At 36.1% G+C, this 14092-nt stretch overlaps 1 protein-coding gene across 4 annotated transcripts in view; it reads left to right on the top strand.

The window, feature by feature from the left end:
- NT5C3A (5'-nucleotidase, cytosolic IIIA) overlaps positions 1 to 14092 on the top strand; it is a 28129-nt gene that overhangs the window by 4165 nt on the left and 9872 nt on the right. The window contains exons 1-2 of one of the 4 annotated variants that reach the window (XM_032988853.2): positions 10717 to 10847; positions 11222 to 11328. The exons of 1 other annotated variant lie outside the window; for it this stretch is intronic. In XM_032988853.2, the coding sequence (XP_032844744.1) occupies positions 11227 to 11328 (102 nt within the window). In that variant the 5' untranslated portion in view covers positions 10717 to 10847; positions 11222 to 11226. Of the gene's footprint in view, positions 1 to 10716; positions 10848 to 11220; positions 11329 to 14092 lie in introns of those variants that run through there. 2 more of the 4 variants (XM_032988855.2, XM_032988856.2) reach the window with 2 other exon arrangements.

The raw sequence follows: 14092 nt of genomic DNA, 5'->3' as shown, positions 1-14092 counted from the left end.
TTTTGCAGTATTAGAATTTACCTGGAGAGAAATAGCAGATGAGTAAGAAGTGAGGTAACTGCTATTCATCTACTTCTCTAAGAAGGTAATGAATGTATTCTGTGAGTGTGCCTGTCATAGGGTTTCTGTGGGGAGATTTATTATTATTATTATTTTCTTTCACTTGCCAGTCTCTGGTGAGATTGGCTCCTTGTTTCATAAGGCATCAGAGCATTTGTGCCAAAGATGAAGGATACAGATATTCACAACTGGCAGCAATCACATACCACTCCACTTCTTTATTCTTGTCTTGTTGCTGGTAACTAGTTGTTATGGTAACTGTGACGTTACTCTGGCATGAGACATTGGTGACCTCCAAGTGGAGAATAGAATGAAGAAGTATGTAATGTGTAGCATACATATTCAAGAAGATAAATGGCTAGTATGTGAAACGTCTTCATACATAATTTTTCCTTTACAAAGACAAAGAAGTTTGAGCCTGAGCAAACTAGAATCAATAAAGGGAGAACAGAGGGAATTTGGAGACTAATGATACCACTGCAGGACGTTGTCACTTTCTGGGTATTGCACTGATAATATTTAAAATGTCATGACCTTGAGAGCTCTCCAGTGATGTGATCCACGTGGGAATAATACTGTTCCAAAAGAATGTATATGAATCTTAGTAGTGATATGAACCTAAGTAGTGAAAAGTGAAAGAACTCCTGAGACCTAGTACTACCCCTATCTATTGAGGTGTGACTGAGAGCCCTTACATTAAGTAGTGATTAGAGTATTAGACAAATTTTTTGAATATTGTTAAAATTTTAAAACCAAGTTAAATTTGATATGAGTACTGGCGATGTCCTGTGACTATTTCTATAAAACTTGCTTTTTCCTTAGACTGTATTCTTCAACAGAAGAACCACATTGACAGTGATAAACAACAGCATTACTAAAACAAGGTTGTGTTGCCCACGGGCATTTTGTACAGGTAATCATAATATATAATAACCTAGAATGTGGCTTGTAAAACAAGTTTACACAGGCCAGGAAAAATACTTGTAAGTGTAGTTCATGTTGATACAACTTAGATACTAGTAATAGGTTTTTATTCTCATTATAAAATAATTCAGTTGGAAATTTTAAAAATTTATATCCTAGGAGAAGTAAAATTGATTCAGTTTCAGTATTTTCTTCTAAAACTGTTAGGAACCAAAAAATAGTCTACTATACAGATTATGTACATACTAGTATTTTTCTTTATTTAGTATAATAAGCTGATCCTACAATTTAACAATCTGTTTCAGAAGTAGGTCTTAATTTTCTGAAATTCCTGCTGATTTTTTTTTTTTTTTAATTCAGGAGGCCTTGAAATATATATTCTTACAAGGAATGGGTATGGGAAGATCAACTAAATCTTTAATTCTGCATTAGTTTATTTAGAACTTATTTATCCTGGTTATAACAGTTATCAAAAACATGATGAACTGCACCTGAAAATTGAGCTCCAAGTAGTAAATACCAGTAAATGTTGGGATATGATATATATTGTAGGTATAGTCTCAGAGAGCTAGTTTGCTAGTTTCTTTTATTTTTTTGTATAGTCTTTCTTCAAGACAGAAAGCAATCTTTCAATGAATCATTCTGCTCTGGAATATGGTTATCTTTTCAGAAATGCTTGGTATGAGTTATGACATATTTTTAAGTGATTTTTGTCCTCTTTGTGGTAACTCTTGATTATTGGTTGATCTATAATGGCATCTGTTGTATTAAACTCTTTTTACAGATTAAGACCAATAGTAAATACTGCAAGTATTAAACATGTTGCCTTTAACTGTCAAACAATATAAGCAGGAAGAAGGTTTTTTAAGTGTCTGAATACACATATCATTGCAAATTTGTTCATATTATGAATTAAAGTTGTATAACATTTCAAGAGTCAGTTGAACAACAGTTCAACAATTAGCAAGAACTATCAACTTTAATAAAAAATATCTAAATTGATCAGTATAGGTATTGAGGAGACCAAGGGTATGGATCCATGCGTTTATAGACAGGAGATGTAAATTCAATAGCAATTTTAAATGTACCCGTAAAGGTAAAAATGTCACAATTTGCGTAAGTCTGAAAACATTTTAAAAATACTTGAACTTCTGAAGTTCTTTCCTTAAAAAAAAAAAAAAAATCAATAACTGCCTCTTACCTTTTGTTTTTACTGGAATGAATTACATAATGCGAAATACATAATCTTTTTCTGTGTTGGCTAGTTCCAATTAACGTTAATAGCCTTCAGCCATCAGCCCCCTTTCTTCCTTCCACGTGTGCATATGCAAACATATTTTGTGCAAGTATACTACAGCATACTCTTCACTTACTGTGAAGAGTAAGTCTTGGAGAAAGTTTAGGGCAAAATATCGGAAGAGAAGGACACTGTTAGATTTCATTGCTGTAATTTGGTGCATTTGTCAGATGGTAATTAATTTTCAAGATTTACATTTTAGCTAGTTGAGCTGCAGCAGACAAAACAGCAGGTGGCACTAGTGTGAATTTTATGTCTGCATGTTAGCTCTCTGAAGATGGATATACACTATTTTGTAAGTAACCTGTCATTAAGAAATCCTGTCCCACAATGACTGGCATTTCTTGGCCACTACCTGACTCCAGATCAGACATGTAATAGCTGAACTGCACCTGCATGCAGAGGGCCTAGAGTAGCAGCAATGTCTCTGCTGCCTGTCATGCTCAGCACTGAAATTTAGTTGATCCCATCACATGCTAAGTTCAACTGAGACACAGGAATAGCTCACAAGTATTCTTCCTGGCCTCCTTCCCTAACCAGCGTGCAAAGAGATATAAGGCCAGATAAGACTGGGCAAGAGAGTTGGGTAAGTATACTGTCATGGAGGATGTGAAAAAATAAAAGTTAGGACATGAAGTCTAACTTTTCTCCTGGACTTCTTGCAGTCACATTACCGTGCAGCAGTTGATCTGTAGTGACTATTTATTCCTGAGGCAGAGGTCTTTGCATAGCAGTTGTGTTGACCAGTTGCTGGACATCAGCTGCTTTCCCTTACCTAAAAGTAATCAATGACCAATGGTCAGCTCCTGTAAAACATCAGAGAACTTACAATGATTGCAGTATGCAGATTTTTAGTCCCATGTCAACCATGCAGCAGCTTGATTGGCACTGAGCCATTAAGTTGGGATTTGTTTGGAGTTTCTGACTGTTCAAGGAAAAAAAAAATCAGTGCTCATTAAAAGTCCACTGCATTTTTCTAATTTGGCTAATCCTTATAACGAGCGTTTTACTTGAATATTAAAAAAAGGTCAGGCAGTTTTCAATACAATTGGACATATGCTTAAGGTTACAGCACACAGATCAAAGAAGACACCATGTTTAAATACTAAAAGTAACTATATTGGTTTTGTTCAGTAGTACTGCAAACGAATGCAGAACTGCAATGACTTATCTCAGACAATAATTACAAAAATAAATTTTATTAGCTACTTAATAAACATAATATTTAATAAATAAACATAACATAACAATATGATGTCCTGTATCACTTCCAGAAGGCAAATATATAGAGATACAAGAAATAAGGAGCATTCAGCTGCATCTTTGAATGGATCCCGCAGTCAGAAACACCCATAAAACAATGAAACACATAGGCGAAATAATCTATCGTGCCTCAAGTTATCATGCTGGTTATTGCCTTTAAAATGAGTGTATGGTAGCTGTATTTCATCTTTAGACTTAACGGACTATTTTTTCAAGAAGTTTAAAGACAGGTCTGTACTCAAGGAGATCTTAACAGTTAAAAACTTAATTAGTTTCAGTGTGTAACTGTAATTGGAATATTATATCAGCACTACATTCTTTCATCAGAAATGTAGTGTCTGGTAATACGGTGTAGATTAAACTTTGTCCTGCTGACTTTGCTTTCAGACTGGGTCCCACAACTCCACTATTCAAGGGTCAGAGTTTATTTGATCTAGATACAGCCCTCAGGCTTAGTGAAAAAAATCTAAGCAGATGGCTTTTTCTTAGAAGCAGATAAGAAGAAGAGAATCAGCAGCAACTGCTTCAGTCCAGGCCTTGGGCTGAATGCAAATTCCATTCTAGATAGTGTTACATGGGAAGCTTCTAGGGAAACAAACTTATAAGTTCTTTCAATGTATGTGCATATAGATACATACTGGATATTTAATTATAAAATATACATGCAAACTTATATTTGGGGAAAAAAATAATACAGGTCATCAAAGTTACGTTATTATGCAAGGTGAGCTTTTGCACACCTGATAACTAAGTAAGAATTTATAAATATACCACAGTATCTACATACTGCCAGTTCTTAGAATTCTATACTGTGTGCCTAGGTATTTTGAAGAAGGATTAGTTGTACCAGCAACCTCACTTGTAAGCATTCTTCCAGTAAGTGTTGGATTCTGTGTAACATAAGAGGGAACTGGAGCTTTCAGATAGTCAGACTCCCACATCTATCCTGTTACCATAGTAGTATTAAAGGAAAATGAGAGTTCTACTCAAATCCAAAAATTGTAATTTGTCAAAAATGAATTTTGTGTAACTGTGCTCTCTGAAGAAGAACTGGTAGGAAAAAGGAAGGACGAGGTAAAATATAGGATACTTGAAATTAAACTGAAGCACTATTATGAAGAGGAAAGGATTCTCCCTGTCATCATCATTTCAAACAGGGAATGTTGACTTACCTTCTTTGAAAGATCTTGCCTGTTACAGATAGTATCATCTGTCTAGCAGTGGTCTATAGCAGAGACTCGGGGAAAGTGTAAGAATGGCGTGAGTTGTCATGATTTTTTTTTCCAGAGTGATTTCCCAGCCTCCAGCAGCTTGTATTTCAGAGACAGTGTCTGTAATTTAAGATGAGCTTTTTTTCATGCTGTTATCCAGTAACTTTTTAAGGCTGTGTAAACTTACAGTATCACCAGAAAGGAATTCTGTGTCTTACTACTTTACTTAATTGTGTGACCTGTAGCTGACTCCTTTCATTTGTTTTGAATGTACCTCCTGTTAATTTTAGTTGATGACCTCTACCTCTCACAGTGGAAGAGATAGTGAACAATCTTTCCCTATTAACCTTTTCTATGCGATCCAGTCATTTCTTTTCCAGGCTGAAGAATTCTATTATATTCAGTTGTTCATTGTATGGAAGCTTTTGATATCGTGGCTTATTCTTACAACCCTTCTCAGGGCCTTCCCCTGTAAGGTAGGGAAACTGGAACTACCTTTGATATTTAAGTTGCAAGTGCATAATGGATTTATAAAGAGGGCTATCCAGAAGGAATTGTTAGGAATAGGCATCCCTGAAATGCAAGTATAAAAGCCAAGAAAAAAGGCTCAGTTTTCTTCTGCCCTGCATTGAATGTCACAACCTTGATTTCTTCTTTCAGTTCTAATGCTTTAGATGCTATTTGTAAAATTTAAGCATAATATAATAACTTCTTAATATTGATCTGAGCTTGCTTATATTTAGAATTTTTTTTTTTTTTTGCAAGGGGAGGAGTGGCATGGTTAAGAAAAAAACATCAGATTAAATGTACCTGAAGATCACTTCATTGTGTCCAGATACTCACTGATTTCTAAACAATACGTAACTTTTTCTTTTTTTCTAACCTACCAGTTTCAAAGGCTAATTCTCTCCAAAGTGAGAGAGTGGGAGCAAATCACAGAGATGAGGTGATTCCCCTAACACGTAGTCAGAGGCAAAAGGTGCCTGCCCTGAGCTGTATCCATTCAATCCCAGAATCTTCAGAATTGGTTCTGTATGGTTTGTAGACCATATATTGTCTCAGAAGGAGACTGAATTTTTGCCTAGAGTAATAACTGACAGGAGGAGATCACACGAAATACTGGAAAGTGAGGCCCTAGTTATTATTAGTTCTTCATAGACTTCTATGGAGGATTTGAAATACTGCATCAAGTGTGGGCTTCTATTGCCACAGTTGTTACAGTTCTTTCTGAGTTTTGTAATGTGTAACAATACATCTGTGTTTGAGAAATATGTCTTTGATTAATGTGTAAGTCCATCAAAACCTCTTACCTCTATGTTTTATTACCTGGACTTCAGGATACCAAGTCAGCAATGTATTTGGCTTGCCTTCATTCCTACTTTTTTTAAGATTCAAAATGTCTGTTGATTTATCACCAGCAGAGATCTATACTTTTAGAGTGTTTTTGTAAGCACAAGAGGAAGGGCATAAGGGACAATGATGCTGCAGTATCTTTTCGTCTCTCATCTGAACAATCGGTTTCATATACAATTGCAAGTTATTGTTTCCTACATGTTTCAAATTGATGATAAAAACTCTATTCATTTTAGATTGCCAGAACTGCAGAAACTGTGGGGATTTTAAAACAAAACAACCTTCTAATTCTGACCTCATAGACTTTCATGGAGTAACCACCTTGAGAGATCATTAAACCAAAATGATATATCTCACTGCATGACCTTAACATAAGCTAATCATTGTTCTCATCCACTGCTTGAAACCTTTGCTTAGTCCTAATGAAACTGGTGATCTATCCCATGCTTAAAACATACACAGTTATCTTGCTGAATTAAAATGTGTCTTTATGTAGCCTTATTTTTTTAATGAATGACAGTACTTTTATTGAGATACCATTTTTCAGTGAGTACAACATCATAGTGAGTTGTATTAAACACAAGAATAAATAGTTAAGAAGTTTAGCTGTTCTTTATACATTTGAGTGTATGCACTAATAACTTCATGTGTTCAATACAGCCATAAATGGCCAGACTATAGATGATTAGCAGTTTTCTCTTGTATTGTAACAAAAGATTGATCTCTGATCAGATCTAGAAAATCTCTATCAAATAAATTTGCTGGATATGTCTTGCGATACAGTGTTTACATCCTCTAATTGGTCTGGTGCATGCATTTATTTTTGCCTTTTTAAAGTATGGTAACCGAGTTGACAAAACAAATTCTCAGCTAAAATGGTACTGCTGAGTCTTAAGCAGTAGGTTAAGACTCTCACCTTCTTAAGATGTGTATTCTCTGAATGTATCACAGTTTAATGAATTCAGTCTTCAATAAGTTCTTAGCACTTTTCCGTAGCAAGTGCTGTTCATGCTCTTTCTGTTTAAAGGATCTCTTTACATTCCCCATGAGTCATCTCTATGATATACACACACACTTTCATATACAAATAATATTTCTGTTTTGCATCATACCAGCTGTTAATACGGCAAGCATTTTTTTACACCAACCTGTACTGAAAAAATAAGTGGCATCCAAAAGTCCTGCAAGGAATCCTTCTAAAACTTTCTTTAGCCCAGTTTCATCAAAATAAACATTTCTCTTATTTTCTTAGTAATTGTTGCTTACAAGTATGAAAAGCTATTGGTGGAACTGGTATGCTGCTCATTAACTCAGTTCACTAGGACATGAATAAAAATCATGTTTGAATTAAATTCTTTTATGTTGGTTCCTTTCTTCTGCTTGGTTTTGGTACTTAAGTGCTAAGGTTCAGTTAGCTTTCCCTGTCTTGTAGAGATTATATCAAGTAGTCTGCTTTGGAAAATAACTACTAAGTAGACTTATTACAAAAGCAAAATTAGAGAACAAATACAGTTCCTTAATGTTTAAAATTGATCCCAGCAATAAAACACAGTATTCCTCAAGTAAAGTTGGGCAATATTCTAAATATATGGGGATATATTCAAAGTTATTCAGTTGTAGTAGGCTTGATAAACAAGAATAAAAGGTAGTAATTTCACAAAAAGTCATTAGCTAATGTTTATACTGTAGACAGGATTCAGTCACCTCTAAATTTGGTAGCAAATACTCTAATTCTATTGAACAGAAATTACTCTTAAATATGACCTCTTTCTTGATCTTTAAAAGCTGGTGTCAATTTTGGTGAAGTATTCAACTTTTTACTAAAAAAAAGTTCAGCCTACTTGCTTACATAATTTATGTGTGCTGTGGTCATTTCTTTCCACAGATAGGTGCAACTTAGGGCAGAGGTGTGTGAGGACTGGTAGAACCAGTTTTTCATTGCTTTAGACTAAAAACTTCCAGTGCTTCATACTCTTTGAGAGCACCCTGAACCTCTACAAACCTAACACACCACCATATAAAATTGAACCTTTTCCTAGTTTTATATGAATGACAAAACATCTAATGTTTTAAGTGTTGTTCTTTTTTTTTTTTTTTTTCTCTTTTTTTCTGCATGGAATATTCTGCAGTTAAGATACGGCGCTCAGCCAAAGAGAAAAGGTTAAAATAGAACCTATCTGTTGAAATAGTTATACCACTTCAGTTCATGGTACTTAAAATATATTTAAATGACCTTCGGTATTGTGAGACTAGAAATGTCATGCTGGACTTTGTTTCTCTCTCTTTAAAAAATAAGTGGTAATGTTAATTCATCTCTTACCAGGAGTGAAACACTGTAAACAAAATGCTCAACTGACTCAAAACAGCAGTTACAGAGCATGGTCAGTAGTAACTCTTGTAATTAAAGTGTTTGACAGAAAGGTTTCTTAGGGTTGCAAAGACAGTCTTACTTGTGTTTTAGATGAGGAGTTTCACATATGGCATTTTCATTAAAGTGAAACTACATTGTTGTTAGAGATACAGTAGATGTTTTTCTAAGAATTAGGTGTTGGCTATATTAATGTTTACAGAAATTTTGCTCACGTCATTTTCTAGCTCTTTCACTAACACTGTAATAGTTCATTTAAAAGGCTTTCTAATTAGTCTGGTAAACTAAAAACTAGTCTGTAAAAGTTGGACTTAATTGCTGCAACTCTTCTTCAATCTTAAATTGTATGTAAATTTTAAAAAAATAAAAACAAAACAAAAAAAAAACACAACTTTTTTTTGTTTCCCCAACTTTCATAAAGAGAAAGCTAACGTTCTTTAAATTCTTGATAGCATTAGAATTAACTTTCTCGCTGAATCACATCTGAGAAGTACCTGACTATAAACAGGCCAGGCCTGCCACCTACCACATCCCAGTCTCATCTTTGAGGTTCACAGAACTCATTTATATTGGTACCATTGTCACCTTTGGAATATATAAAAGCTCAAAGACAGGTACATTGCAAATCGAATGTATAAAGTGATACCTTTACCTAAACTACATGATTCATCTAGCAAGCTTTTTTTACTTCATTTTTCATAAGATTTTTTTTAAATTGGAAATGCAGTACTGACATAAGCTACAGCTTTTTATTGTGCAAGTAATTTATATTTTTTCAAGATACTGCATTATACATAGCTTTCCCAAACATTAATATGGAGATATTATTAACCAAAAGCATGCTAACTATGTTAAAATACTATAAAATATAATATTCCCTGTATGTTACCTATTACAACAGTGTATAAATGCTATAATAAGTAGATTAATGGGAGCTATGAATCCTGGCAAACACCATTGCCAAGTAAGTTCAATTTACTGTATATAGTCTTTGCAGGGGTTATATTACATTTTGAACATACCATTCAAACTGTTACGCTGCTTTGCAATACAGCAGACCTTCACATGTACATTTTGAGCCATCTTGTTTATTTCTAGGAGGATGAGTGTTGATGAAAGTTACATGTTTTGTATCAGCTGAAGTAATCCACTAGTTGCTTATTGGGTCAAAACACAGACAGGACAACTGAAAAAAATTAAAGTGCTCTGTGTAGGTCAGAGTCTGAGGAATCCTGACTGAGTACATCCTAGCCTACAGTTCAGATATGGACACAAAACATGGATCCACTGTACCATTCAGAAAAAGTCTGTTGATTTTTTTAAATGTGTAAAAACAGCACATCCTCCTTAGGAAATTTTCATAACTAATGAATTTCTAGAACCCTGGTAATGTGGAAGGTTTTTTTATAGTGTTAGGGGGTTTGTATGTGCTACATTACTAACCTGCCCTTGCTTCAATTCTGCCGGTTGCACTGGCCACATTCATGGCCACGTATGAGTTGGCCTGATGTCTGTGCTTTGTTCTGGCAGCCTGACATAGTGATCATAAACCTAAGGTTGAACATGAATTATGTGATAGTAGAGGGAAGCTTGCACTGTTACTATAGCAAGAGTTAACTTCACGTGACACTTCCAAGCATTTACACAACTTCGAAGTGTAAATATGATTAGAAAATACTTCATTCATCCTCTCACAGTAAAAAAGATTCGTTTTAAATAGATCGTCTATGTCACCTAGTTACTGTCTTTGATCAGGCAACATGCCTAATAACTTCTGAAAGCACGTTGAGCCACGTTGTGTCTCAAAAATCCAGACAAACGAGCCTTGATTTCCTGTTTCAGTATCACATAGATAATTAAAGTCAAAGCAAAGATTAATTAAATAATTAATTTGCTGCTTCTACACAAATAAGTGTGTGCTACCTTGTAAACATTAATGAGAGCTTTTCAATGAGATGTAAGACATTCGTGGCACTGCAACAGGAAGTCCTAAAATACTTGGAAAGATTTTGTAAAAGGGTTAAAAAGTAACAACGTAGTGAACTTCTGCTTTGAAAAACAAGTGCCTGCCTCTGTTAGAGCAGCCCAAATTTGCCTGCTGCATCCGTGAAAGCTGTTCATTCAGTGAAGGTCAAAGGTTTTGTTGTTGGTACAGCAGCTGATCATCTGTAAGCCTGTCAGGCTGTACTGCTGAGCATAACAAACTGCTGTGCATTGCTGATGTGCGTCACAGGACCCTGGGGTTTTGCACGGGGATTAGTCAGGCTGTATTTGGAAACGCCCTCAACTGCACCTTGTGCTGCTATATTAGTGTTTCTCAAGCAAGAGGAATTTTCTTTTGCTTCTGCAGCTGCTCCTGCAAAACCCTCTGGTAAGTGCACAGCTTCTGTCAACAGTACTAACTGTCTGCCTGCATTTTTAAGCTAAGGTTATGAGCGAAGGCATTACTTACAGTTGTTTATTGTAACAAACTGTATTTTTTAAATAAAAATTTGATAGCACAGAATTAGCAACAGCATCGAAGGAATAAATATGTTTACCAGTTTTTATTGAATAGGTTAATTCAACTTAAATTTTCCTCTACTTTTAAATATGTATCAGAGTAGTCTTAGGTGTGGGTATTTTCAGAGTGATGTAGCTATGTACCATGCATGTCTGCTTTTATTTCTGTACGGTAGGAACAGCAAAGATCACATAATATAGCAGACCAATTCTTAAAAGGATTTGGTTGGTTTTTGTTGGCAGCCTGTATGCAAGCCCTGCGTCTCTGGACTCTGCTTGCCACCTATGCTGTTGCAGTAGGACAAAATCAAGGACAGAAGAATCAGGAGTGCCCTAAGCTCAACGCACAGGTACTCTCCTTTAAAAGCACAAGGGGAAACACTATTGTCATGTTTTCTGTGAAAGGTCTCTCTCCATATTTAATATGTGGGGTTTTTTTCCCCAAGCTAAATATCAGAATCCAGCACATTAGGTGTAATAAGATGTAAATAATTAAACAAAATAAACAAGGAAGAATTATTTTTAGTACGCATCCTATTGTATTTCTTAAAATAGCTTAGGTAGTGAAGCCACTTCCAGTTATTTCATGTAATGTGTGCTGGGTATCTAGTTTTGCAGCATGTTATCAAGCAAATGTGAAGTTACTTGATGTTCTGTTGTTTCATTTCCATAATAACATTTGCCTGTTTACTTTTTAGATAAGTAGTCCTATGGCTATTTCTTGGCAAAACTACCAAAAGAGTAATTTGGTAATTACTATTTACTGAGGATTTCTTACTTTATTTGAGTTTACATCATATGAATATAAAACATATTACGTTTTTTGTTTTGGTAATTATAAATTAATAGATATGTGTCCTCAGGATATACTAGCAGACTGCACGATCACTAGTGCAGTTCTCCTGACTAGCTGCACATAATGGAGTGACTGATGTGACTACACTCACGTCCAGTAGCTTTTAATGTTCCTGTCTAAAACATAAGCCTACTAACAGCTGGGGCTGCTAAGAGAAACCTCTGTTGCACTCATGGATCAAAATTCAAATTCTCTGAATTATAGACAATCTTGCTTTATACATATGTGAGCATGTACAGATGGAGGAAAAGATACACATGCACTCTCATTCTGTGGTTTTTGTTATGACTCCCCTGCTTCTTGCAATTCATATATTGCAAATAGCAGAAGTTACATGAAGAAGCTTGCATGCTTTTCAAAAGTTTTTTGCTGAGCTTTGTTTTCTAGAGTAAGTAGATGAAAGTAATGTTCTGTAGTAATGTTTGTGCACAAAGAAAAAGTGAGTTGAAAATAAGATGCAAATGTAAATTAAGGAGTGTGCCCCTTTGTAATTTCACCAAACTGTTACTTTCTGCCACCAAGAACACTGAAACCAATTTTCTGTAGTTTGCCAGGGTATCAAATTTCACAGCTATCACTGATGCCATGCCCTGCCTTTTTTGGTACATGTCCATAAGTAAGTATATGTGATAGCTAATCTCAGACCTTGGAATTGGGCATCTGCAGTTCCCAAAATAAATGTAATTTATTCTTGGTTTATACTCTTTTACCTGGAAGCTGTCACCATAGACTAGAAATAAATTTTACAAATAATTGAATCCTATCCATATTATTACTTTTACTTGAATTGTCCTTGTTCAGAAATAACATTAATAGTTCCCTCTCCTTGCCAGCCCACTCCTGTGTGTACTCTGTATCAAAAGTGAATAGGTTTGGAACCTAGTCTAATCTACGGCAGGTTTACCAACAAAGGAGAAAAGAAGAAATTGTGTGATAGTTGAAATTCACATACTATAAATAGTATTACAGCTAGTTCTTATTCATTGTTTTACCACTTTTATGACATTATGGTCATCTGAAATTTTATGGAATATTTTTAATATGTTTGTAAGTGCGAGAATAGTAATTATTCAGAATTACTGACACCTAACAAAGTACTTTATCAACCATTGAGAATTATAGAGAAGTTCCCTTAAAATTTTATCCACCGGTAATGCAGGGTGTTTTCTTAGCAGTGATTTTTGGGAGGCATCCATGTTAGATTAGTCTCTGTAATATAAGAAAACTTTGTATTTGCCAAGTCATATAGGCTTACAGGGTATCAGTATAAAAATACTTTGCCCCATTCTTTTATGTCATAGAATCATTGGATGGTTTGGGTTGGAAGGGACCTTAAAGATCGTCTAGTCCCACCCCCCCCGCCCCGGGCAGGGCCCCCTTCCCCCAGCCCAGGGGGCTCCCAGCCCCGTCCAACCTGGCCTTGACCCCTTCCAGGGAGGGGGCACCCACAGCTGCTCTGGGCACCCTGGGCCAGCGCCTCAACCCCCTCATAGTAAAGAATTTCTTCCTAACATCTAATCTAAATCTATCTGCATTCAGTTTAAAGCCATTACTCCTCATCCTATCCCTACAGCCCCTGATCCAGAGTCCCTCCTCACCTTTTCTGTAGCCCCTTTTAAGTCCTGGAAGGCCACTACAAGGTCTCCGCGGAGCCTTCTCTTCTCCAGGCTGAACAACCCCAACTCTCTCAGCCTGTCCTCACAGGGGAGGTGCTCCAGTGCCTGATCACCTTCATGACCTCCTCCGGACCCACTCGAGCAGGTCCATGTCCTTCTGATGTCGGGGGCCCCAGAGCTGGACACAGCACTGCAGGTGGGGTCTCACAAGAGCAGAGTAGAGGGGGTGAATCCCCTCCCTCGACCTGCTGGTCACGCTGCTTTTGACGCAGCCCAGGATACAGCTGGCTTTCTGGGCTGTGAGCCGCATAGCTTGATGTCATTGGCAAATTTGCTGAGGGTGCACTTGATCCCACTGTCCCTGTCACCAACAAAGATGTTAAACAGTGCCAGTCCCTGAGGAAGCGCCAGCCCCTGAGGAATGTCTCTCATCACTGCTCTCCACAGTCAAAACAAACATCTTGGTCAAAGCATTACTTAGCAGACTTATGATGATAAGGTCTTATATTTGTAGTTATTACTAGTAATATTTCAGACTATGCATCTAGATTTGATTGTGAAATGAGCCATATCTCCATGTAGTTGAGATAGCAATTAATTCATCAGCTCATCCTTCCCAACTTAAAATTACAGATAGCAAAA

The sequence above is a fragment of the Tyto alba genome, unplaced genomic scaffold (assembly GCF_018691265.1).
Source record: "Tyto alba isolate M040663 unplaced genomic scaffold, T.alba_DEE_v4.0 Super-Scaffold_46, whole genome shotgun sequence".
NCBI classification, from domain to species: domain Eukaryota; kingdom Metazoa; phylum Chordata; class Aves; order Strigiformes; family Tytonidae; genus Tyto; species Tyto alba.
This window is presented reverse-complemented; position numbering and strand designations above follow the sequence as displayed.